This window comes from Podarcis cretensis (assembly GCF_951804945.1).
Source record: "Podarcis cretensis genome assembly, chromosome: 9".
Taxonomy (NCBI): Eukaryota; Metazoa; Chordata; class Lepidosauria; order Squamata; family Lacertidae; genus Podarcis; species Podarcis cretensis.
In genome coordinates this window covers 5,756,681-5,782,368 of record NC_137178.1, presented here as the reverse complement: position 1 = coordinate 5,782,368, position 25,688 = coordinate 5,756,681, and the positions used below count along the sequence as shown (strand labels likewise).

Sequence of the window (25,688 nt, the reverse complement as noted above, 5' to 3'; positions counted from 1 at the left end):
AGGGTTTGGGGGTTTTTTTAAGGCATATGGGAGAAAAGGGAAAATGTGCGTGTGCATGTAAAAAACCAGCAACCGACAGCTGACCTGAGTGTTTATGCCTTAACAGTTTATAAACTCACAAGATCTCTGTGACTGAAGCAAGCTCACCAGTGCTGGGAATAAATACTTCAATTATATTTTTAGTGCCACCCTGATTTTAAATGGGAGGGGGGTCCAGTTTTTGGAATGGCATCATTAGAAGACAATATATAACTAAGGGAGTTCCAACGAGGAAAAGTAATTAATTACCTTTGCCATGGCAATGAAGCTGAAATGCATCACCCCCAGTGATAAGGAACAATGGTTTGATTACATACCCAGGTGCTATCTAGAATCATGAGTATGAATGCTAAATAATAATAATAATAATAATAATAATAATAATAATAATAACTGTTCATGTTTGCTGTTCTTTCTGCTTCTCAGGGTGGCAGACACAGAGGGCTACCTAACTGTATCCTCACAAGAACCTTGTTCTGTACATCAACATTGATGACTGCATTGTAAGAAGCAATGGGACTGCCTGGTCCATCCCAGTTCCGCAAAGATTTTTAAATGGAAAATCCTTTAAAGAAGACTTACAAGGCAGTCCAACGGCTGCACTGCTGGCCTGAGCCTTCAGAAAGGGATACCTGCCCTTTAAACTTGTAAAAACATTGAATACGACCGGCCTGCAGCGGTTAGCCTATGGGACTCCTTGCCACTGCACACTTTGAATGCGATGGAGCAAGTCCCCCAGGTAGCAACCCATCACTCTTAGGGACAATTGTATAAGAGGCAAAAACGTGGCTTCTCCCAATAATTACCTGGGTTCTGCCGGTTCTGGAGTGGACCCGTAATAATTTATAATTTTTAAATAATTTTATTATTTATGCCCCTCCCATCTGGCTGGGTTTCCCTGATCTGATTTGGGTCTTGATTCACCGGGATTGGATGAGGGGAGTCTGCTTTGGAATCCGAGATTGGCAGATTCTGCCCCCACCCCTAATTGTAGGTCAGGATCTCTGTTTGTTGGCTCTGACGTTGTCATGGGAAGTTCTCGTCTGGTCGGAGGTTTAAGCCAAGACTACTTTGATCAGATGAATCATGTTTAAAATACCAAGAGGAAGGATCCTTGGCAGAGGTACGTTGGCCAAAGTCACCCATGTAAGTTCCACGGCAGACCCAGGATTTGAACTCAGGTCCGTCTGGTCTAAATCAAAAACTGCCCACTACCCCATGCTGGTTCTTAATTTATCTGTCTAAATACCACATTGACACCCTGCCTTCCCATGCATTGCACTCTGCAAAAAAAACACACAAACCCCCCCCCCCAAAAAAAAACAGTAATGAAAAAATAAGTGCAGATCACAACATATACATTAAACAGGAGCCAATAAAAAACAGTCGGGGGATTGAATAAAACAGGACAGCTGTAAAACAGAGGTCAGGTTGAAGTCCTATTAAAATGTAGCAACAATTGGACTATGCAGAATTAGACAAGGATTCGAAGCCTGTCGGACCAGGGATTCTTAGAGGACTGCAGTAAATATCTGAATTATTTGAAAAGCAATTGTAATAAACAGATTATGCTAGTAGGACTGCAAGAAGTTTTGTAAGGAGGATTATGCGAAATATTGCAGGGAAGACAATGAAGAGAATTATTAGTTAAGGACAATTAAAAGTAATAGAGAATTTAAGAAATGCAGATTAAGGGATAAAGAATGGAAAATCTTCAGAGGTAGTCGACGGAAGTCTAAAAAATTGTGTAAGATAAGAATGTATGTTAAATGATTGTTGGAAATGATATATTAAAAAAGCAATAAAAATGTAAAAAATAAACAAAACAAAACAAAACACAGCAGCAAAAAACGAACCTGATTAGACGGGCCAAAGAACTGTCTAAATAAAAATGCCTCTGTGTGTTGGCAGGAGGAGAGAGGTGGCTCCCTACGACTCAACAGAATCCTGGGGCAGCCACCGAAAAGGCCCTTCTTTCGAGTTCTGCTAAACACACTTCAGATGTTGACAGGATTGAGAGAAAGGCATGTTTGGAAGATTTCGTAGCACAGGCAGGCCCAAATGGGAGAAGTGCAGCTTATTGGTCAAGCTCAGCTTTTTTGAGTTCTGCCATCAATGATTGAATCTACAGACTGCTGGTGATGCTGGTTTAACAGAACAGAGCGATCTACAATGGTGCTGGTAGGCTCAGGGCTTTGGCAGAGGGAACACAGACTCTTTTACTAGCTCTTTTTCAGATGACCAAGCTAGCCAGGATATTGCTGAAAGGGCGGGCTAGGAGGCTCAGCCGATTGGGACAAAGGGATGCAGGTGCTTAAAAATATATATATATTATGGGCAAGAACAGGGAAAACAACATCTGAAAATAAAGTATCCACTGCTAGAGCCAAAAGCCCCAAACAGATTCTCAAGAGTGTGCAGTTTTCCTAGTGGGCTTTTTACAGGAGACAACAATCCCCAACAATGACGCAGTGACGTCATTCGTTGTCCTGCCAAAATGTCATCCAAACACATGGCAACAAAGGGAACACCACATACCTGAACCACAAAAAAAAACTTCCTCATGCCGAGAGTGAAAAACAACAACCACAGACTGAAACCATATTGCATCGGACGTGATCCAAGCGAGGCCTGGTTTGCTTAGTCCAGAGTCAGTGACCCAGACAGGTTTTTTGCTCTCAAAGCAAGTTATTTTCCACTTAGCAAGGGGGGAAAACCCAGGAATGGTTCTCTGCCTTTATGTGATGCTGCTGCAGAATCACATGCCCTCCCCAAATTTTGGGAGAGCAAATTGGGACCAGCACCCTCACACCATCCCGCTGCCATCGTGCGCCCGCTCATGGCCGCACACCCGCTCCCTTGCCCGCCTGCCCAATGACTTACAATTTTTGTTTAACCCGCAAGAAAGAAGGGCTTTTTCGCTGGCTAGGTTCAATTCTAATCCTTCTAACCTCCTTTGGGGTAGGTTTGCGGGTATGGCAGAAGGAGATAGGATCTGCCCATGCGATGCCCACCTGGTGGAAACTCTAGCTCGCATGGCCCTTAAATGTAAAATGTATGATGATCTTCGCCAACAATTTCTAGACCATCTATGTATTCCAACATGGAAACCAGAGACAGAGGTTATACGCTTCTTATTACAGGGGCGCGACTAGGACCTCACCAAGACAGTAGCTGAGTTCCTCTATTTGATTTTTTGTTGCCAAAGTACGCTGCAGGATCCTGGCCCTTGCTGGAGAGCCAAAGTGATGAAGATGAAACAGATTGCTCGCCACTTCTTCCCTTTGGCAAATGACTGTACTGTTGGAATGGCGACGAGATCGCACTGGCCTATTTATTCTGAATGTTCCTATGTGATGCCAATCAAGGTTACTTGACTTGTCTTACTCTCCCGCCAATCTTCTCCTGCCTTCTCCTCTGCCACTGCGGCCAAAGTGCCTTCCTGGAAGGCGACCGTGAAAAGATAGTGCCAACGGCGAGGTGGTTTTGCACGACCCTTTGACGGTCGCGCCAAAGCGATCCGAGAAGACGCTCTGGTGCCCGTCAACAGGCTCTGGCGTGACCCTGCTGACTCGCCTGAGGGTGCCAGTCTTAAATGGGACATTCTGGGATCCAAACAGAAGCCGGGATCTGGGTCGTACCCGCTCAAAATGGGACAGTTGCGGGGTATGGAATTATGGAACGTGCCATGATAAAATATTGCACGCAGTGCAGGATTTACAGAACTCGCTGCCACAAGATGTGTCAAGGACTAGGACTTTAGATGGCTCTGAAAGGGGAGCAGAAAGAGCCACAGACGGCAAGGCCATCAACAAAAGCTAAGTAGATCCTTCAGATGCAAAGGCAGTATAGCTGAGAATACAAAATCCTGGAGGCATGCGATGTGAGAGGTCTGTTGTTTTCCTGCCCTGCCCTCCTGGAAGCACTTTATTGGCTACTGTTTTAAACAGGGAATTGGACTAAAGCAGCCTTTTTACAGCATCTTAAAAAGCAGAGACATCACCTTGCCAACAAAGGTCCGTATAGTTAAAGCTATGGTTTTCCCAGTAGTGATGTATGGAAGTGAGAGCTGGACCATAAAGAAGGCTGATCGCCAAAGAACTGATGCTTTTGAATTATGGTGCTGGAAGAGACTCTTGAGAGTCCCATGGACTGCAAGAAGATCAAACCTCTCCATTCCAAAGGAAATCAGCCCTGAGTGCTCACTGGAAGGACAGATCCTGAAGCTGAGACTCCAAGACTTTGGCCACCTCAAGAGAAGAGCCTGGAAAAGACCCTGATGTTGGGAAAGATGGAGGGCACAAGGAGAAGGGGACAACAGAGGACGAGATGGTTGGATAGTGTTCTCGAAGATACCAGCATGAGTTTGACCAAACTGCGGGAAGCAGTGGGAGACAGAAGTGCCTGGCGTGCTCTGGTCCATGGAGTCACGAAGAGTCGGACACGACTAAACGACTAAACAACAAGCCTTTCTCTACCTGTGGGCTACAACTCCCATCACCCCTAGCTAGCAAGGCCAGAGCTCAGGGATGACGGGAGTTGTAGTCCAACATCTGGGGACCCACAGATTGAGAACCGCTGGACTAAAGGGACTCTTGCTCGGCTTCAGCAGAACTCTTCTTATGCAGTCCTGCTCTGGAGGCCAAGACGGTTCCTAGGCTTGCAGAGAGTGAGAATCGATACACTGAGCAAACTGCACAGGGTTCAGCAACATTTGGCCTGGAAGTGGCCAAAAGGCAGCGAAGTGAAAGTGGACTCCCATCTGTCAGAGTCAGCGTGACTAATGGTCAGGGATGCTGGGATGTGTAGTCCAAAAACATCTGGAAGACCACAGGCTGTCTATCACCGCCTCAGCAGAAAGTTCTGCATGCTTAGTTTGGCAGGGCAGGAGAGAGTTGAGAAGAAAAAAGGAAGATATTCAGCAACCTCAGCAAATTAGTTGTTGTTGCTGCTGCTGCACCATTAGATTTGTATACCGCCCTCCATCCGTACATCTTAGGGCCGTTCGCAACATAAAAATAAAAGATAAAATCAGAAAATAAGTAACTGCTAAAAAAAAACCCTTTAAGGGTAGAGGTAAAAAACTAAAAGAAAATCAATAACACTTGGCTGAGTAATTCCAGGGTACAACTTCTAATTAATTGTGAGGGAGAAGAGACCGTGGAAGAAGATTGGAAAAAGTTTAAAGTTTATTTATAGAAATATTGTAAAATTAATGAGTGTTAGAAAAATGTTGGAATGAAATTATATGGCTTTAGTAGAAAGGTTAGAAGGAGTTAAGTATAAATAAGTATTATGGTATTAATGGAAGATAAGGTTAAAATAAGTTAAGATAATTATGACGACAGAAAATAGAGAAAGAGGGAAAGGAATTGCTGAAATAATTAATAGAAGTGGAATACAAAAAGGGAGGTGAGAGGAGGTCGATGAAACGAGGGAATGAAAGATAGGGCATTGAAACGGTATGATGTATATTTTTTAATTTTTTTATGTTTAGTTTAATGTGTTAATGTTGTGTTGTGCATTGTTTATATATTGTATTGTATTGTATTGTATTGTATTTCTTTTGCCTTTTTTCTTTTTTCTTTTCTTCTTTTTTTGTAAGGTTTAAAAGTAATAAATATTATTTTTTAAAAAAATTCTAATTAATTGTGGCACTTTAGGCGCCTTAGATGTAAAACGCAAGTTCCTTTTTAAAATACTGCATGATAATGACCTGGATTCGCCACAGTAATTCAAGCCCCAGAAGACCAAAAGAAAAGTGGCCTCAAGTCCAGGGAGAAAATTACTTTTAAATCACTCGCAGAAATAATTCACTGCTCCTCAGCACATCCCAAGGCTCGGGGGCGGGAAAATGTGTCATATGAAGACGAATTGTTCGCATTAAGGGAACTGAGTGGCCACTTGCCAGCTTTAGTTCTTTCTGCTCCGCAAAGCTGCTGAGGCTGCTGGCTCGGACGACTCCGATACTTGTTCTGAAAAGGGGAAACCTGTTGCCTGTTTGTGTGTCGCTGATCATTCCGGATTCCCGCGAGGACAGCTTCATTTGCAGATTAGAGGAATAATCCAATGTACGGCATCATTGCCCGCGTTTCAGTCGAAGGCTATTTTTGTGGCTTTATTGAATTAAGAGGAAGATTTCGCTGCCCTTCAAATGCCTAATAACTGTGACAGAAGGAGGCAGCTCTGTTCATCGCACCAGTTGGCATTGGGTAGGGTTTTCTGAATAATAATAATGATAATAAAGCAGACAAGCGCATTCCGGACTGTCGCCTATTACAGGGCAAAGCGTGGGCCGCGATTGCACAAACAGAAGCGTTCGCCGTTGTCTGTCTGCTGCAAAAAGCAAGAAATCAACTGAGTGGTTACTCAGCCGCAAGCGGTGGGGTGCTAAGGTTCTCAGAACCTCAGCTTTGCAAATGTGGTCTCCAGCAAGCAGCAGTGAATATTGCAGGAGTGAGGCTCTCCAGCCACCCCCAACCTGGTCCCATCCAGATGCTTTAGACTACAAGTCCCATCAGCCCCAGCAAGCACTTGTGAGGAATCATAAACAGTCCAATCCTAAACAAACACACACAAAAGCCAGAAGAATCCAGCAGACCACTCACCAAGGAGTTACAACAGTGTTTCTCAAACTTGGGCCTCCTCCTGTTGTTGGACTACAACTCCCATCATCCATAGCTAGCAGGACCAGTGGTCAGGGATGATGGGAGTTGTAGTCCAACAACAGGTGGAAGCCCAAGTTTGAGAAACACTGAGTTCAGCCACACGGGTTGTTGCTTATAAAGCTTCTAACCCTCTTGGCTCAGATTTGTGATTTGGTACAAAGACCGGAGACAAATCAAAAGTTCAAGGGGACAAACAGTTGAGGGACCTGGGAATGTTTAGCCAGGAGAATACTGGAAGGTGATATGATTGCCATCTTCAAATACCTGGAGGGCTGTCCTATGTGAAGATGGAGCAATCTTGTTTTCTGCTGCTCCAGATGGGAGGACCTCAACCAATGGATTTGGAGATTCCGACTAACTTTCTGATGGGAGGAGCTGTTTGACGGAGGAACGGGAGACCTCAGAAGTGGTGGACCTTCACTGAGAGGTTTGCAAACGGAGGTTGGATGGCCATCTGTCAGGGATGCTTTAGATTTCTGCACTGACTAGTTGACCTTTGGGTGCCTCTTCCAACCCTACGTATCTAGGATTCTGTAAGTTATAGCCAAAAGGAAGCTCATGTTGGAGCTCTACAAAACCACCAAGATCTCGGTTGATTGAAGGACACAGAGCTGATTTTCACTTCTTTGCATGCGCACACTCAATAGCCCCCGAACACACTGAGCAAGCAGGTTCGTGAGGAGGCCCAATGAGCTCTGCAGACAAGCTCCCAGGAGCTGTCAAGATGACAACTGCCGCCTTCTAAGCTCAATAAGTCTCTGAGTACCGGAGATGGAAATTCCTCCATGCATGGAGGCAGAAAATATCACACCCATCAAATTGTGACACTTGAAGGTGGGTGGGAAAATGCCTCTGCAGATGCAGTTATGCTCAGACTGGCTTAATAGTCCTCTCTTCCCAGGGAACACCAGGAATTGCAGCTTGTGGCGGGGAGGGGGAGAAACAGGTATCTCCGAACAACTCCCAGCACTCTTAAAGAATTACACAATCCAGGATTCTTTGGAGAAAGCCATGACTCTTTAAAGTGGCATGATACCACTTTCAATGTATAATGCCAGTGGTGCCATAATCAAGAGAAACACATATTAAATATATTTGAATATAGGAAGACAGGCTCTGGCGGATTCAGCGTGGTTTCTGCCCGTGCTGTAACCCACTTCCCCAAATTGTTGGACTTTTTGCAATAATAATAATAATAATAATAATAATAATAATAATAATAATAATTTATTTGTACCCCGCCCATCTGGCTGGGTCTCCCCAGCCACTCTGGGAGGCTTCCAACGAAGATTAAAAATACATTAAAATATCACACATTAAAAACTTCCCTGAACAGGGCTGCCTTCAGATGTCTTCTAAATGTCAGGTAGTTGTTTATCTCTTTGAAATCTGGTGGGAGGGCGTTCCACAGGGTGGGCGCCACTACCGAGAAGGCCCTCCGTCTGGTTCCCTGTAGCTTTGCTTCTCGTAGTGAGGGAATCACCAGAAGGCCCTCGGAGCTGGACCTCAGCGTCCAGGCAGAATGGTGGGGGTGGAGACGCTCCTTCAGGTATACTGGGCCGAGGCCGTTTAGGGCTTTCAAGGTCAGCACCAACACTTTGAATTATGCTCGGAAATGTACTGGGAGCCAATTTAGGTCTTTCAAGACCGGTGTTATGTGGTCTCGGCGGCCACTCACAGTCACCAGTCTAGCTGCCGCATTCTGGATTAGTTGTAGTTTCCGGGTCACCTTCAAAGTTAGCCCCACGAGGAAAGTGTGTGATAACACAATTCCATCCAAACTGCCTGCAAAGAAGGCAGCGCTAATGCTGAAGGAATCACCAACAACGTCTTCCAATCTCCGAAGCAAACAAATAAGGATGAATGCTCGATATACACAGGATGTGCCACTTCACAGAGAAAAAAATAAACCGTGATTTCTTGGACAATTTCCCACATAGTGCATCTTAATGCCATATTTCAGGGGAATATTCCGAAAGAAAATCAACTGTACATTTCAAGTGGAGAGCAATGCCAGAGAGACAGAGAGTGCTAAGTTGAAGTCATCTATATTGGCAAGACAGCTTTTGCAGATACTATCCAGACTGTTGTCTGAAGAAATGTGTGCCAGCTGCAGAATTTGACAGATGGGCTTAGGAAGAAAAGCTTTGGTGCAAAGTTTATTTTGTGTGTTTGTGTATGTGCTTCAACTGCTGCTGGTGCAAGGATCAGACTTTAATGGATTCCCTTTTGGGTGGCTTTGATTTTTCACGCCACAAGAGAAGACATCCTCTGCTCATTTGCGTGTTCTAATCAATTAATACCACCCTCTCACTAGGCACTGTTTTGGCCTCTTTCTGTCTCAGGCTGCCCTTTGTTGACAGCAGAGGCGATAACAAAACACGTTTTCAAACAGAGCAAATCAGCGTCCGAGGTGTCGCCCGCAGAAGAGCAACGAGGGACGATGTGTTTATGTTAATGCCCATGGTTGGGACGCAACACATTCAAGACACTTCCGGCCGCAAGGTCTTAAAAATAGAAGCGAGTTTCTGTTTCATCTGACAAACCGCAAGTGCCTTAACATCTTTGCTGCTTATACCCTGTATTTATAAAGTGTTTCTAATATATATAAATACACACATACATAAAGGCACAATAACACATTGTCCAAAACAAAACAAAACAAAACTCACAGTGCTATTTAAAGCTTTTCTAAAACGCAGACAGTGGGGGAAGGATATGGGGGAAATAGTTTCTTAAGAGTCATCACTGCAATTAACGTATCCTCCATTGTCCAGCAAAAGTACATGTGGTTACTCTGATTAAAATAAGACATACAAAAGTTCTCTCTCTGTGTGTGTGTAGAAAACTAGCCAACATACTAGCAGAAATATTTGGCTATAAACCAGTTTCTTGAGCCCTTCCTCAACCAAGTGCCCTCCAGATGTGTTGGACGACCAACATTTTGGGAGTTGTGGTCCAAAATGTCTAGAGGGCCATAGGTTAACGAAGGCTGCCACGGAAGGATGCATGACTCAGATGCTCTGTGTTATTCACTCCTCGCGGCTGCCTGCCTTCCGAAGAAGGGAACATCAGAATCGACAGCAGCTTGCCACATGCATTTAATTAACCAGAACCTTTGCTCCCTAAGAAATTCTCCCACATCAAAATATGGCAAGAGAGCAGGAACGCAAAGAGGTGCGTTGTGAATCTCACCAGCAAACGCCTCCCGGGAGAGAGAACTTTAGAAGGGATGGGGGGGGGGAGGGACCTTTTTGGCCTTCTTCTGGGGGCCATGTTTTAGTGGTGTGCAGAGGCAGAAGTGGGCCGAAAAACAAATGCAGGTCTCTCCTTTGTGCAGTACGCTAGTTGCTACGCAACCCACTCAAGCCTCCATCCAAGGAAGCGAGATGCATTTTCAGAACTGGAGAACACATTTCAGCTAAAGGAAAAAATACTCAAGGAGGGTGCAAAACTGAGCAAGTAGGGGGTGTTGCTGGGAACGGGGTGAAGTCTGGAGAGGGTCCTGAGGGCCAGACACAAATAGATCTGGGGGGGGAGAGCACATCTGGCCTCAGGACCTGAGGTTCCCCAGGCCTGCCATATAACATTGTTGTAATGTCGTCATCAAGCGCTCATGTTTTTCTACCCAGCCAAGACTGAATTTTTTTAAAACTTATTCCTAGCATGGGAATCTTTCCTTCCAAAGACTTAACATAAACGTAATTAGATGTCTGAGAGATAAGAATTGTGGGTAAACAGCCGCACTGGCTGGAACATTTTAGGAGAGGTGTGTGGGTGTTTGGGGTTGCTGTTTTTCGGGCAAAATGTACCTGCTCACCTGTGATTCATAGTGCCTGATTGAAGACAACCTCTATTAACACACAGGAAGGGTCTCATCATGAGTTTACCCAAAGGGAGACCTTGGTGGGCGGTCTAGAAGGTTCTCCATCCTCAAAGCAGATATTTCACACATCACGTCAGAGTACATGTCCTGGTCTCTCTTCTCCCCTCCCCCCTTCATATTGTTAATGCATCTTAAAAACATTCTTCTTTCTTCAATAGTGCATTGTACACATCACACGGATAATGTTCAGTGCCAAAGAAAATGCCAGATTTTGCAAAGCTCATAATGAGAAACTAATGAAGCGGAATCTTATAACGGTCTTAAGACGCAAATCTGCAGATGAAGCTATACGACAACTAATAAAATATCTCTCTATCTAAAAACCCAATTCATTTTTCTGCTTTGTGACCATGTTAAACCACACTGACAAAACTCTACTGCAATACCTTCAGTAGAGAAATTCTATCATGTCAATGGGATAAGCCAGTCAACAATTTATAAGTTTTGTTCTGCAGCAGCTACATATATCCCTACATACGTTTCCGAGCACAATTCAAAGTGTTGGTGCTGACCTTTAAAGCCCTAAATGGCCTCAGTCCTGTATACCTGAAGAAGCGTCTCCACCCCCATCGCCCAGCTGAGGTCCAGCTCCGAGGGTCTTCTGGCAGTTCCCTCATTGCAAGAAGTGAGGTTACAGGGAACCAGGCAGAGGGCCTTCTTGGTGGTGGTGCCTGCCCTGTGGAACGCCCTCCCAGCAGATCTATTTTACTTTTAAAAGACAACTGAAGGCGGCCCTGTTTAGGGAAGTTTTTAAAGTTTGATGCTGTATTGAAGTTTTTAAAGTTTGATGCTATATTTGGTTGGAAGCAGCCCAGACTGGCTAGGGAAACCCAGCCAGATGGGCGGGGTATAAATAATATATTATTATTATTATTATTACTACTACTACTACTACTACATAGGGTGTGTTGCAGTAATTAAAGCCAGCTGGCTATCTCAGCTGCTTAGAGCATAATGCCAAGGTTGCAGGTTCAATTCCTGTGAGGGGAATCCTGATTCTATAATTCAAGCCCACTGTGCCCAACATCTAGAGCAGCGTTTCTAAAACTTGGGTCCCCAGCTGTTGCTGGACTACAACTCCTATAATCCCCTGTCAGCACACCGGGGATCATGGGAGTTGTAGTCCAAAACATCTACAGTGGTACCTCAGTTTTTTTCTTTTTTCTCCATTGACTTTGCTGTCCGCCCTTTGCGCCTCAGTTGACGAACGTTTCGAAAGTCTAACGGTCTTCCGGAACGGATTACGTTCAACAACCAAGATACCACTGTGCAAAGCAACAGGTTGGGGAATTCTGGTCTGTACAGTACTGAGTTATATGGGCATAAGATGTTTGCAGTCTTCGAGTGCATTACTTGATTGACGGAGAGTAGCCCGCTCTGTACTGATTCTTCATTCTAATTTTTCTAGTTTATGATGGATTGTTTCATGTAATGTGAGTGCCGTCCCTTGCCCTGGGATCTCTTGCAATGAAGGGTAGGCTGTAATTTCGCTTAATAATAATTCTATCACATAAGAACATCCATTCTGCTGCTCTCCTCCAACTCAAAGCCCTGAGAATCTCAGCCTGGCCCATCTTTCCTGGAAAAGGCAAGCGCGCTCAGATTCTATTAGAAACTAATTGACCTAGACACACTCTTTGTCCTCACAATAGAGCATTCAGGGGGATCAACCAGCCAAGCACCAGCCATATTATTTTTTTTCCAAATGACTTTTCTTTTTCTCCAAGGGGGAAAAAAACCCTATGTCTCCGAGAGCTTGAAAGGTCAGAGTTTTTATTAACTCGAACGTGCTTTAAAAAGACATATATTTACAAAGCCTGTGCCATTTCAACCTCAAAGAAAGGATGCACAAAGCAAATTTAAAAGGTGCTCAGGGAATAATTAATTCCTCCAGCATTAAACTTTCACCAAGGACCATTGGTACAAGTGTCACAGCATCACACAAACACACACAAATTATACATTTACAGTTAAATGTGCATCATTTCCTTTCCCAGTCACCAAAACATGAACAACTTTTAGCTGCCGAAAATCAGTGAATGGAAAATTGTTAAGAATTGTGTTCCCATATGAGTTCTGGTTTTGTGTTGGTTTTTTGCTTAACCATCACAAAGAGACTATTTATTTATGTCTTGATTTTTTTGCATTAAGGCTACCCGGGTTAAAAGGGACGTGGGTGGCACTGTGGTCTAAACCACAGAGCCTAGGGCTTGCCGATCAGAAGGTCGGCGGTTCGAATCCCCGCGACGGGGTCAGCTCCCGTTGCTCAGTCCCTGCTCCTGCCAACCTAGCAGTTCAAAAGCACATCAAAGTAGATAAATAGGTACCACTCCGGCGGGAAGGTAAACAGCATTTCTGTGCGCTGCTCTGGTTCGCCAGAAACGGCTTAGTCATGCTGGCCACATGACCCGGAAACTGTACGCCGGCTCCCTCGGCCAATAAAGCGAGATGAGTGCCGCAACCCCAGAGTCAGCCACGACTGGACCTAATGGTCAGGGGTCCCTTTACCCTGGTTAAAGGAACCTCGTACCCAGTTTGCAAGGTAATTCTCCCAATCAGATGGCCATGCAAACACAAGATGCTCCCTTCTACAAAGGCCAGCCATTGGTCCACCTAGTACAGCATCTTTTGGAGCAGAGGTTTTCAAAGGGTTGTTTGTTAGCACCACCACTCAGTTGCGGAAAAAGTCAAGAAGGTTGACTGACTTGGCCAGGGACTCAGCCCCTGATCATCACAACCAAAGCTGATAAAATTAGTGCCAGATTTACGAAGCAGGCTGGCAAGGCCAATGATGTCCGCAGCGGAGCGGGTGAAGCCTGCTCATTCTCCCCCCCCCAAATAACTCCCTTTTTAAAGGGGAAAAAGTGGGCTTTTCTTAGCCGGTTGGCCGAGGGCCCACAATTTCCATTGAACGGCACTGGTTTTGATAAAAGAAAATGAAAGTTTGCCAAGTGGTCTGCCAAGACGCCCAGCAATTTTAAAAAGGTTTGCATTAACTGCGAAGTTTGAGGGTCACTGTTCTATGCAGATGAGCAATAGCTCTCCGGGGTTTCAGAAAGGATTATTCTCCCAGCCTTGTCTGGAGACGTTGGGATATCGAATGCAGGTGCTCTTCTGCCAAGTTATGGCCCTTTTCCAACGCAGCTTATCAGGCGGAAATGTTCCAGGCTTTTGTCCCAGTTTACTTTCTTTTATATTTCTATGGTGGGTTGGCATAACCTCCCCAGGTGTAAGAGGGAGAGGAAAGCCAGCAGTCAGTGGCGCCTTTTGGGACTGGGAGGTTGGAAGACAGGAACAGCCAACTAACTAGTTCTGTTGGTAGAGCACGAGACTCTTAATCTGAGGGTCATGGGTTCGAATTCCATGTTGGATAAAAAGATTCCTGCAGTGCAGGGGGTTGAAGCAGATGACCCTCATGATTCCTTCCAACTCCAGAGTTCATGGTTCTGCGAATTCTGTGGCTTAAGGAGCAGGAACCTGATAGGAAGTACGACCCCCTGGATTGGTTGTGGGAAGGGCAGGTTGGTGGGGCAGTGCCCCATTTCTCCAAACAAACCATCCCCCACTGGCTCAATTTCTACAGAGGGGTTATCCCAGCAGTTGGGAGGGGGGTGTTAATTTATGGGAGATAAAGAACGGCCCAGTATACCTGAAGGAGCGTCTCCACCCCCATCATCCAGTCTGGACACTGAAGTCCAGCGCCGAGGGCCTTCTGGCGGTTCCCTCCCTCTGAGAAGTGAGGTTACAGGGAACCAGGCAGAGGGCCTTCTCAGTGGTGGCACCTGTCCTGTGGAACACCCTCCCATCAGATGTCAAGGAAATAAACAACTATCCGACTTTTAGAAGACATCTGAAGGCAGCCCTGTTTAGGGAAGTTTTTAATGTTTGAAGTTTTATTCTGTTTTTAATGTTCCGTTGGGAGCCACCCAGAGTGGCTGGAGAAACCCCGCCAGATGGGCGGGGTAGAAATGATAAATTATTAGTATTATAAAGCAAAGAGACGTTTGTGAGATTCTGTGCAGAAGGATGGGTTGAAAGTAAACTTCTTTTCTCCTGCTCTGGAGGGCCGGACTCGATCCAACGGCTTCAAGTTACAAGAAAGGAGAGTCCTACTAACCATCAGGAAGAATTTTCTGACAGGAAGAGCTAATTTGACCGTAGGATGGAAGGTTGTGGCCTCTCCATCCTTGGAGGTTTTTAAGCAGAGGTCGGATGGCCATCTGCCATGGATGCTTGAGCTGAAATTCCTGCATTGCGGGGGGGTTGGACTAGATGACCCTCGGGGTCCCTTCCAACTTCCATGATTCTTTGACAAGATTTCCTAATGGAGTAGTCCTTTTCACCATAACTTTGCTTGCAAAAACACTGGATTTCAATTGATCTGTAGGCGGTGGCCTGTTCTAAACCAAACCCGACGCCCTAGACACAGGAAGCTATTGTATACCAAGTCAAGACAACTGGCCCATTTAGCCCAGTACTGTCTACACTGGCCTGGCAGCAGCTCTCCAGTGTATGAGGCTGGAGACATTCCTACCAAGAGGAGCTGAGGATTCAACTTGGAGGGGCTTCTGTGTGCAAAAGCAGATAATTTAGCTATAGCACTTTCCCTCGGGAAACAGAAAGGAGAAAAAGGAGATGGAGCCTTGCGATAAGAGAGAAAAAATATAGTGCCCGCCACACAGTTTGGACAGAGATGCTCTGGCAAGTTTCAACAGAAACATACTGTACTTACATGATACAAAGCCAGGACTGTTGATACTGTACCCCAGTGACTGTCGCTGTGACGCCCTGAATTGTATCTGACAAGAGGTGAACTGCAGAAAAGGGGGAGGAAGAGGAAATTAAATACATTTCGAATTATATTCAAGGACTATCATATATGGAATTACATCTTCATTCAGCCACAAACTATTATCTGAGCTTTTTAACAGGCCGGGTCGCTCTCAGCCGCTCAATGGTCTTGGTATAAAGAGATAAGAAGCATTAAAAAAAGGGAAATCTCAATGAAACACCATCCTTGAAAAACCCATTGCAGCTTTGAAGTGTGAAGTTTCAGCCTCTCTCGAGCTGAAAAGAAAAGAGGAACAATGGCTAATGTGGCTTGGTAGGTTTCCTTGGTAGGTTTTATTCTCCCTGCTCATTCCATTTTGCAACTTCCTGCTTAATTGGGAAACGAAACGTTCTGGCCAAGCATGGCTTGGACCGAAGACACAAGCGGTGTTATGGGAGACAAAAGCAGAGAGAAAATGCTAGAGGCTAATTCAGTGACAAATGAGTGTGTATATACCATCCCGCTACATATCAGAGAGGTTCCATCTGCATTATATTATGTATATTATCATACACATGTGATAATTTCAACTCTTTTCATATATGCGATAGCTTTAAAACAACGACAAAAGCGAAACAAAACCACAGAAACTCATCAGATGCTTATACAGTGGTACCTTGGGTCAAGAACTTAATTCGTTCCAGAGGTCCATTCTTAATCTGAAACTGTTCTTAACCTGAAGCACCACTTTAGCTAATGGGGCCTCCCGCTGCTGCCATGTGATTTCTGTTCTCATCCTGAAGCAAAGTTCTTAACCCAAGGTACTATTTCTGGGTTAGCGGAGTCTGTAACCTGAAGCGTCTGTAACCCGAGGTACCACTGTACAATAATGGTAGGTACAATTCTACATAGGTATATTAAAGTAGCACATAATTCAGGTGAACTTTGTTTCTTTGCAGGTAAGGAGTCGAGCAGGTCATCGTTTGAAATGTACAGTAACTGGAAACTGGGAGCGGCCGCCGAGACCGTCTTGAAAGACCTACATTGGCTCCCAGTACTTTTCTGAGCACAATTCAAAGTGTTGGTGCTGACCTTTAAAGCCCTAAATGGCCTTGGTCCTGTATACCTGAAGGAGCATCTCCACCCCCATTGTTCAGCCCGGACTTTGAGGTCCAGTGCCAATGGCCTTCTGGCAGTTCCCTCACTGCGAGAAGTGAGGTTACAGGGAACCAGGCAGAGGGCCTTCTCGGTAGTGGCGCCCGCCCTGTGGAACAGCCTCCCATCAGATGTCAAAGAGATAAACAACTATCCGACTTTTGGAAGACATCTGTTTAGGGAAGCTTTTAATATGTGAAGGACTATTGTATTTTAATATTTTGTTGGAAGCCGCCCAGAGTGGCTGGGGAAACTCAGCCGAATGGGTGGGGTATAAACTTCTTCTTCTTCTTCTTCTTCTTCTTCTTCTTCTTCTTCTTATTATTATTATTATTATTCTTCTTTCCACCAGATTGCATGGAAGTGTTTATCAGTAACTGTGAGGTTTTGTAAGTTCTTATACCACAACTCAAGAGGCAGATCACTTACATTAGGAACTACATTAAGTTCTTCCGACACAAATCCAGAGTGGATTCTCCTCCTAGCAACTCCTGGGGCCAAGCTGGGGCCAAACATATTGCTCTGCTTTCCTTTGGGCCACATCAGCAAGTGGGGGGACATCCGGGCAGCCCAGGACATACACACTGCCCAGGGTTTCCCCTCGGGGTGGGGGGTCAATTTGGGGCTGCTAATGGAACTGTGGGAATATAAGAACTGTGCCCTACTGGAAAAAAGGCAAAAGACCCCCTTCTAGTCTAGCACTCCGTTTTCCAGGCAGCCAATCAGATGCTCACAGGAGGCCCTGACCCAAGAGTTCTTAGTGGTGGCACCCTGACTGGCGAATGCTCCTCCCACTCTCCCAAACATGGCTGGCGTCCCCTAAAACCCTTCCTCTTCCTCCAGAATTAGAGGAGCCTTGGGAGAAGGGAGTGTCTGGACTGCCAGGCGAGCAGAGAAAAGGCGAAGCTCTTTTGCAAAACTGGAAGTCTCGATTTGGATTCCACCCTTGCCGTATTATTAAAAGGAACAGGTTAAGTGTTTTACGCTGTTTTGGGGGTTTTCATGTCACGCTGGTCGAGTCCATTGTGCGTGTCCATTTATTATGTAACCCGTCTCAAGAGGGCTGGGCGATGAAGAGGAAGGGGGTGGAAGTTTTACAAATAAATAAAAATGCCAGAGGTAGCAGCAGCGCAGGAAAACCTCGCCTTAAAACATCAGACTATTGGGATCATCTAAAGCCACTTCCACCCTACGGAGGAGGTGGGGTGGCGGGCTTCACACCCTACCCCACCCACGATTGGGGGGATTCCTGACCTTGTCACCCCCTGGCCAGCCAATCAGCTGGATCAGGGGGCGTGCCCTCCCCTATTTAAGGCAGGACACGCCCGGGATCTCCCTCTTTCCCCACCTACCAGCTGTTCCTGCTTTTCCCACCCTCCCGCCCTATAAGGTTTTCGTTCCTTGACCTTGCTATGGACCTTGGTTGGTCACCATTGGGGGGCCTGGTAGGAATTTTTCCACTTGGCAAACTGGCACCAGCCACTTGGTTTACACCTACCTCGTAGCAAATCATCACAACTTTCTGGGTATTGGCGGTTAGGCATTGGTATAGTTCTGTAGATGGAAGAGGGGAGGTAGCGCCATCACCTGCCCCACATACTGAAGGGTAGTCCGATAAAGGATTCTGGGGGGCGTAGCCCTGTCTGAAGCCTATGGAGGTGAGGGCCTAAGGCACGCCCCCTATCGGTGACCCCGGGGGAGTTCCTAGTTGATGTGCATCAGCAGGACTCCCCCTACTGGTGGTTAACCCTTCCTGGACTTCAAGCGGATGGGCTGGAGTCGGATATAGTCGGTTAGGACCAATGCCTAAGCCAATACCACTCATCACCTGTAACCAATAAAGTTGTGTCCTTATTTAGGCCATTAACCTTAATAATTGTGTGATTATTTCCACTGGGGGAAGGGCGGGAACTTGCCACGCAACTCTGTGTTGTCGACACTGACTGGCAGCACATCTCCAGGGCTTCGGACTGACGCTCGACGTCTTTCAGTTCAGACAAATAGAAAGAAATAAAAGAGGTATCTCACCATTCCCTTCTCTGGGGGCCCCCGAATCGGTGAATAAAGTGCTCATGATTTTGTCAAAGTTGCAGCTGGGCTCCGCGTTGTCAGAGTCCTCCGCAAAGTGTTTCAGCATCTCCCGCAGGACGTCGTCCAGAGAGGTTGCCGTCTCGTCCAGGATGATGCTGGCTCTGGCGAGGAACCCGTCGAGGTCGCGGTGAGCTCGGATTTCTTCCTCAAAATTCTTTAACTTTAGGTACTGCAACAGAAGGGCAACGCCTGAGAAACGTTTCCCTAGCAATGACAGATTCATTCTGCTCCATATTTCTAAATTTCTTTTTACCTCAAACCATTTTTTTTCATAATTATCTTTATATAAGTTTATATTTTGTGATGTTAACCATATTGCCTAAATACTTAACCTTTTTATGGACTTCTATCTCAATATTTTGCTCTAAATCCTTTTCTTCTTCTTCCTTCAAGTTTTTGACGAGTAGTTTAGTTTTGTTCCTATTTAGTTTAAATCCTGCCACTTCCCCAAATTTCTGAATCTTTTCTATTACATTATCCAAGGTAAGAGAGACTTTCTGCTGTTTATCAGGCAATGGCTTTTCCCACCTGCCTTGCCCCACCGTAAAGCCCTAGCAGCCTTTCCCAGACCATGACAAAAGCAGCTGAGAAAGAGAGAAGAGAATATTTTTTAAAAACACAATTTCATAAGTTGCGTGTCCTTGCTCCTCGCCAACGAGTTATGCAAACATCACTTTGAAACAGTCAGGTGCATGCTACTTTCATTTAAGGAATATGCTCAAGCCAGGATGAGGTCTTGAGCAGCTCAACCCAGATAGGAAGAAGTTGATTTATATTTTGATTTTAAACGAGACTTAAGAGGTCCTGCACAAGTCACTCTCCTTTGGCCTCAGTTCCCCAACTGCTTAATGTGAGCGGACAAAGTTCCATCTCCCAGCAGAGGGAAAGGGACCCCTGATCATTAGGTCCAGTCGTGGCCGGCTTTGGGGTTGCGGCACTCATCTCACTTTATTGGCTGAGGGAGCCGGCGTACAGCTTCCGGGTCATGTGGCCAGCATGACTAAGCCGCTTCTGGCGAACCAGAGCAGCACACGGAAATGCCGTTTACCTTCCTGCCGGAGCGGTACCTATTTATCCACTTGCACTTTGATGTGATTTCAAACTGCTAGGTTGGTAGGAGCTGGAACCAAGCAACGGGAGCTCACCCCGTCGCAGGGATTCAAACCGCCGACCTTCTGATCAGCAAGTCCTAGGCTCAGTGGTTTAACCCACAGCGCCACCCGCGTCCCTCCCCAGAAGAGGTACAAGACGACAAAGAGGGCAGACCCTGAAAAACACCTGGTCTCTGCGCCTTTCATTCTGAATCCCCACCATCTAGGATGGAGCAGGAATCCCCGTCAGCGCTGCCAACTGTTTGCCCAGGCACCTCCCCCCTCGGGCACAACCCTTCTGGGTTTCAGAGGTGCCTTCCTCTCCACCCAGCAAGCAGATAAGCGCCTTATGGGATTTCATGCGTTCCTTGCGCATAAACTGCCACAGCCGCCGAGTGCGGAAGGAAGAGCCTGGGATAGGTTAACAGGCAGGAATATACATCAAAGGCATCGCCCCCTTTGAGGGAGTGGGCTGCAATGGAAGAATGTCGGCAGAAAAGATTAAAGCTTTAGGAAGGCTGCTTTAATTTGCCAGGCTGCGGAGCTGGCACCGGTGCTTGTGAAACAGGAAATCTAACTTTCCTTTACGGTAATTATGCACTCATCGCCGCACCGTTCGTTGGCAGGGGGCAAATGTTACTATAGCTATACGAAGTCGTAAATAAATACTGGCATAAGCCAGCCAGGATGGGGCATGAGGGGCCTGTGGAGAGGGCAACTGAGCTATAATTTATATGTCAGGAAGCGTGATTGCACTTAAAGTGGAAGATGCTTTGTTCTGGAACAGACCATTGGGCTCCTCTACCTCAATGTTGCCTACACAAAGGGATGGGGCAAGCTGTGGTCTTCAGGATGCTGTGAGACTACAGTTCCCATCATTCCTGCTCACTGGGCATGCTGCCTGTGGCTGATGGGAGATGGAGCCTTTCCAAGCCGGAACTGAGAGCCTTCTGCACAAATGTTGTTGTTGTTGTTGTTGTTGTTTAGTCGTTTAGTCGTGTCCGACTCTTCGTGACCCCCTGGACCAGAGCACGCCAGGCACTCCTGTCTTCCACTGCCTCCCGCAGTTTGGTCAGACTCATGTTTGTCTGCACCAATATGCTCTGTGATTTGCCAGTATCAGACTCAGCCCAACGTAAGGAGAAGCCTGCCTTCTCTTCCGGAATAAGTAACCAAACAATTAAACCCCTGTGTTGCAAACAGTTATCAGTAATATCCAAGGCATCACGATGACCAAGTACAACAATGCAATATCAATATAAACTCTTTATATAGTCTATATGGAACACTGAACAATATGAGAAACCAAATAAACAGAAATCTTATAAATCTCTGAAAGTCACTAAATGTGCATTCTTGGTGGATTCTCTTGAAAACATAGAACCAAATAACTTTATGACCACTGCTCCACAGATATTGCTGTTATACAATTCCATTCACCATATAGATGGGTTTATGAAGCATTTCTGTATCTTTCTGCTGCGCTGAAGAAGAATTCCATGAAATAGTGGGCATATCCGGAATCACTGTTCACTACGTGTGTTTGCAGACCACTTCGGCAGCGCTGGACGTCATATAACAAAGCTTTACGGCTTGTTTTCATCAGATAAGAATCTGACCCATTGCTTCTTTCAGAGACTTGCATAGTCTACAAAAACTTTCAGAGACTTATAAGACTTATGTTTATTTGGTTCTACGTTCTCTTCTGGAAAGGCAGAGGCGGTGAATGTTTTTGAGCTCAGGGGCCGCGTTTGATTCTGGGCAACTTCTCAGGGGCTGCATGCCAGTGGTGGGTGGGGCCAGAGGGAAAAGTGGGTGGAGCAAATGTCACCTTTGTGCAGTAGGCTATTTTCTGCACACCCACAGACCCCTCTCTGATCTTTCTCAGATGCATTGCCAGAGTTCAAAGGCGTATTCCAGGCAGGCAGAAACCCCCAAGAAAGATGCAAAGCTGTCCTGGGGAGGGAAGAATCTTGTCGGCAAGGGAAAAAAGCAGCTAGAAGAGCCCACAATTGACCCCTGGGTCTGGGGGCCTCTTGTAAAGCAGGAATACCCTGTCAGACAGGTGACATATAAATAATAAAATTGTATTATTATTAATATTATTATTACCATCCCCAGCATCATCAAAGAGAGAAGTACTGCACTAAGGAGAGTGAAAATCATTATTATTTCAGAAGAACATCAAACTTTAGGGATTTAGGTGAACAGATTTTTAGAGACAGCAAGAGACACACATTTCCTCTACTCTACGGAAAAGGGAATGGCTGGAGAAAGGCTAAGCGCCTTTCTGCGCTGAGAGTGTGTTAAAGGCAAGTTATTCTTAAAAGACAACAATAATAAATAAAGACAATTGTACCTACTTTTCTTGATGTGTGTAATAAAACGCACCCAGCGCCTTCGCTTTCTGCTGGAAAAGAAGAGGAAAAGTTGCAATTGTGGGTTCGCAACACACCTAGGGAAAAAATCCCAGCTTTGTGACCCATGTTTTTGTATTTAAATATTCATCCAATTTCATCTCAGAAAGGCCAGCTACTGAGCCAGATTACAAATTCTGGCGTTTGAGAGCTCTTGGGGCAATTTTCTTTCTGTGGAAGCAGCTTTGATTTGGGTTGAGCCATGGGGCTCTAACTCTTCCCCGATGCGTTGCACCCCCAAATCTGGTTTACTCCAACCCGCTGCTAACCAGGAATCTGAAACCTTGCATTCCATGGTTAATAACAGCTTGGTGGAGAGCGGATTAGGATCTCCAGGGCCAATGGGTCAGAGCACACCTGGAGTTCTGCGTCCAGTTCTGGGGACCCCAATTTAAGAAAGATATTGACAAGCTGGAAGGTGTGCAGAGGAGGGCAACCAAGATGAGCAAGGGTCTGGAAACCAAGCCTTATGAGGAACGATCACAGGAGCTGGGGATGTTTAGCCTGGAAAAGAGGAGACTGAGTGGAGATATGAAAACCATCTTCGAATATCTCATGGAAGAGGGAACAAGCTTGTTTTCTCCTGCTCTGGAGGGCAGGACTCGAACCCATGGCTTCACGTTACAAGAAAGGAGATTCCGACTGAATATCAAGAAGAACTTTCTGAAAGTAAGAGCAGTTTGACAGTGGAACGGACCCCCTTGGAAAGTGGTGGATTCTCCTGCCTTGGAGGTTTTTCAGCAAAGGTTGGGTGGCCAAGTGTCTTAGATGCTTTTGTTTATATTCCTGCATTGCAGGAGCCTCAGCAGTGGTGGAGTTATGGGTGTGCAGGAGGGGCAGCTCGCCCTGGGTGGCACTGAACCTGCAGGGCATCTGAGCCACCAGGGCAGCTGTCTACCAGCTCTATCTGGTAGCAGGATGAGACCTTCCCTGCCCGCAGACTGTCTTGCCAGAGTGGTGCATGCTCTAGTTATCTCCCGCTTGGACTACTGCAATTCACTCTATGTGGGGCTACCTTTGAAGGTGACCCAGAAACTACAACTAATCCAGAATGCAGCAGCTAGACTGGTGACTGGGGGCGGCTGCCGAGACCACATAACACTGGTCTTGAAAGACCTACACTGGCTCCCAGTATGTTTTTGAGCACAATTCAAAGTGTTGGTGCTGACCTTTAAAGCCCTAAAAGGCCTCAGCCCAGTAGACCTGAAGGAGCGTCTCCACCTCCAACGTCCAGCCCGGACACTGAGGTCCAGCGCCAAGGTCCTTCTGGCGGTTCCCTCACTGCGAGAAGTGAGGTTACAGGGATCAAGGCAAAGGGCCTTCTCGGTAGTGGCACCCGCCCTGTGGAACGTCCTCTCATCAGATGTCAAGGAAATAAACAACTACTAGACTTTTAGAAGACATCTGAAGGCAGCCCTGTTTAGGGAAGCTTTTAATGTTTGATGCATTACTGTATTTTAATATTTTGTTGGAAGCCGACCAGAGTGGCTGGGGAAGCCCAACCAGATGGGCAGGGTATAAATAATAAATTATATTATATATATTATATCATCCTGGCTGGAGGGCGCCCGGGAAGGACGCGACGGCTTGGACTTCCTGCAGGCCAAGCGCTGCCCGAAAAAGCAGCACAGGGCCGGCACACACCTGGGACACAACCACTCTGGCCAGTGCCGGATTTACGTATAAGCTAAACAAGCTAAGGGACGCAGGTGGCGCTGTGGGTTAAAGCCTCAGCGCCTAGGGCTTGCCGATTGAAAGGTCGGCGGTTCGAATCCCTGCGGCGGGGTGTGCTCCCGCTGCTCGGTCCCAGCGCCTGCCAACCTAGCAGTTCGAAAGCACCTCCGGGTGCAAGTAGATAAATAGGGACCGCTTACCAGCGGGAAGGTAAACGGCGTTTCCGTGTGCGGCTCTGGCTCTGGCCAGAGCAGCGATGTCACGCTGGCCACGTGACCCGGAAGTGTCTCCGGACAGCGCTGGCCCCTGGCCTCTTAAGTGAGATGGGCGCACAACCCCAGAGTCTGTCAAGACTGGCCCGTACGGGCAGGGGTACCTTTACCTTTACCTTTAAACAAGCTATAGCTTAGGGCTTCACTCTCTTGGGGGCCCCCCAAAAAATTAAAAGGAAAAAAACCTAGATGTACATTTCCGAAATAGAAGATAAAAAAGAAATGAAATAAAACCTGCCTACAGCAACAGTGTTTTGTGTTGTGTAGGCTCCTATGATGTATGCAATGGGCCCCGCCTGCTAGCCTGCTCCCTAAAATATCACTGTATCATTTCTATACATAGGGTGCCTACATTCTGCATGTGCAAATGGCTTTAGATACCTGTTAGGTCCATTAATTACCATATAGCATATATGCAACACAAAAAAAGTGGTGATTTGTTGTTGACAAAGGACAGATGGACATATAAAGGGCCCCATTACCTTCAGTAGCTTGGGGACGCATCAAACCTAAATCCGGCCCTGCCTCGCCCCCATGACATAGAGCTCGCATACATCCCCAGGCACCGGCGGGACTTTCTAAGTCGCTGTCCCTCAGGATCCCTTCCAACTCTTCTACAATTCCATGATTCTATGCTTCTTATAAAACGAAAATGACTTTGAGAGGTCCGAACACGCAGCTCCAAGGATATGTCCCTTTTTGTTGCATTGATGATGATTTGCGCTCACAGTGCTTTCAAGGCAGTTGGATGCGACGCTGCTTTTAACCAGGCCTTTGGTTGACATGATTGGCATCCTATACCCTTTTAAAATGCGGCTCTTTTGGGGGCCTGTGTGTGTTATTGGGTTACTGTATTTATTTTGATTTTATATATTGTGATCTTTTCTGTTATTATACCGCCCTGAGACCTCTGGGTATAGGGCGGTATATAAATTCTATTATTATTATTATTAATAATAATAATAATAATACTGCACCTGCGAAGGTTTTGGGGCAGACACAATGATTTGTTTCCAGTCAGGACATGCCTCTCACTTGCTGCTGAAATCCTTCAACTCCTTATAGCACCTGTTGCAGATTTTAATCCCCACCCATTCCTGGCTATTTTTTATTTATTTATTTTTGCACTATAGGCTCTCCATAATGCAGAAACTATGAGGAAGCATTGCAGAACTACTAATATAGCAGATTGCAGGGGGCTGGACTGGAAAACCCATGGGACCCCTTTCCAACTCTACATTTCTATGATCTATGAAGACAGGCCGGCCTTCACAGCTTTCCCGTGTGAAGAGGTAATATATGTTTTGGCCCCGTTTTCAGAACGATCGCATGCCAGCCATTCCGGCCCAATACAGATGCTCCTGACCTCATGCACTTCTTATTGTTTCATAAATACAGTTTCTTAAAAAAAACCCACCAGCCTTTCGTGACGTGCATTGAATTCCTAGGGATTGCAACCGGCTATTCATCAGCCCTGCAGCAAAAATGCCTGCCACTTGCCGAAGAAATATTGAAGCGAATATGCTGACGAGAGCAGAACTGCTAACCACAGTCTTGTCTTGTCTTCCTTCAGAGAACATACATTCCCCCCCCCCGCCTCCTATTGTCTTTTAAAAAAACAAAA

The 25,688-nt window shown here is 46.0% G+C and overlaps 1 protein-coding gene across 6 annotated transcripts in view; it reads right to left on the bottom strand.

The window, feature by feature from the left end:
• The window catches only part of SLC4A11 (solute carrier family 4 member 11), a 249,849-nt gene that overhangs the window by 67,419 nt on the left and 156,742 nt on the right, over window positions 1–25,688 (bottom strand). For 5 of the 6 annotated variants that reach the window (XM_079990778.1, XM_079990781.1, XM_079990776.1 and 2 more), the window contains exons 4-6: window positions 22,065–22,111; window positions 18,548–18,779; window positions 15,326–15,407 (exon numbers count right to left, since the gene is read on the bottom strand). In XM_079990778.1, coding sequence (XP_079846904.1) covers window positions 15,326–15,407; window positions 18,548–18,779; window positions 22,065–22,111 — 361 coding nt within the window. The remainder of the gene's footprint in view (window positions 1–15,325; window positions 15,408–18,547; window positions 18,780–22,064; window positions 22,112–25,688) is intronic. The other variant, XM_079990777.1, reaches the window with a different exon arrangement.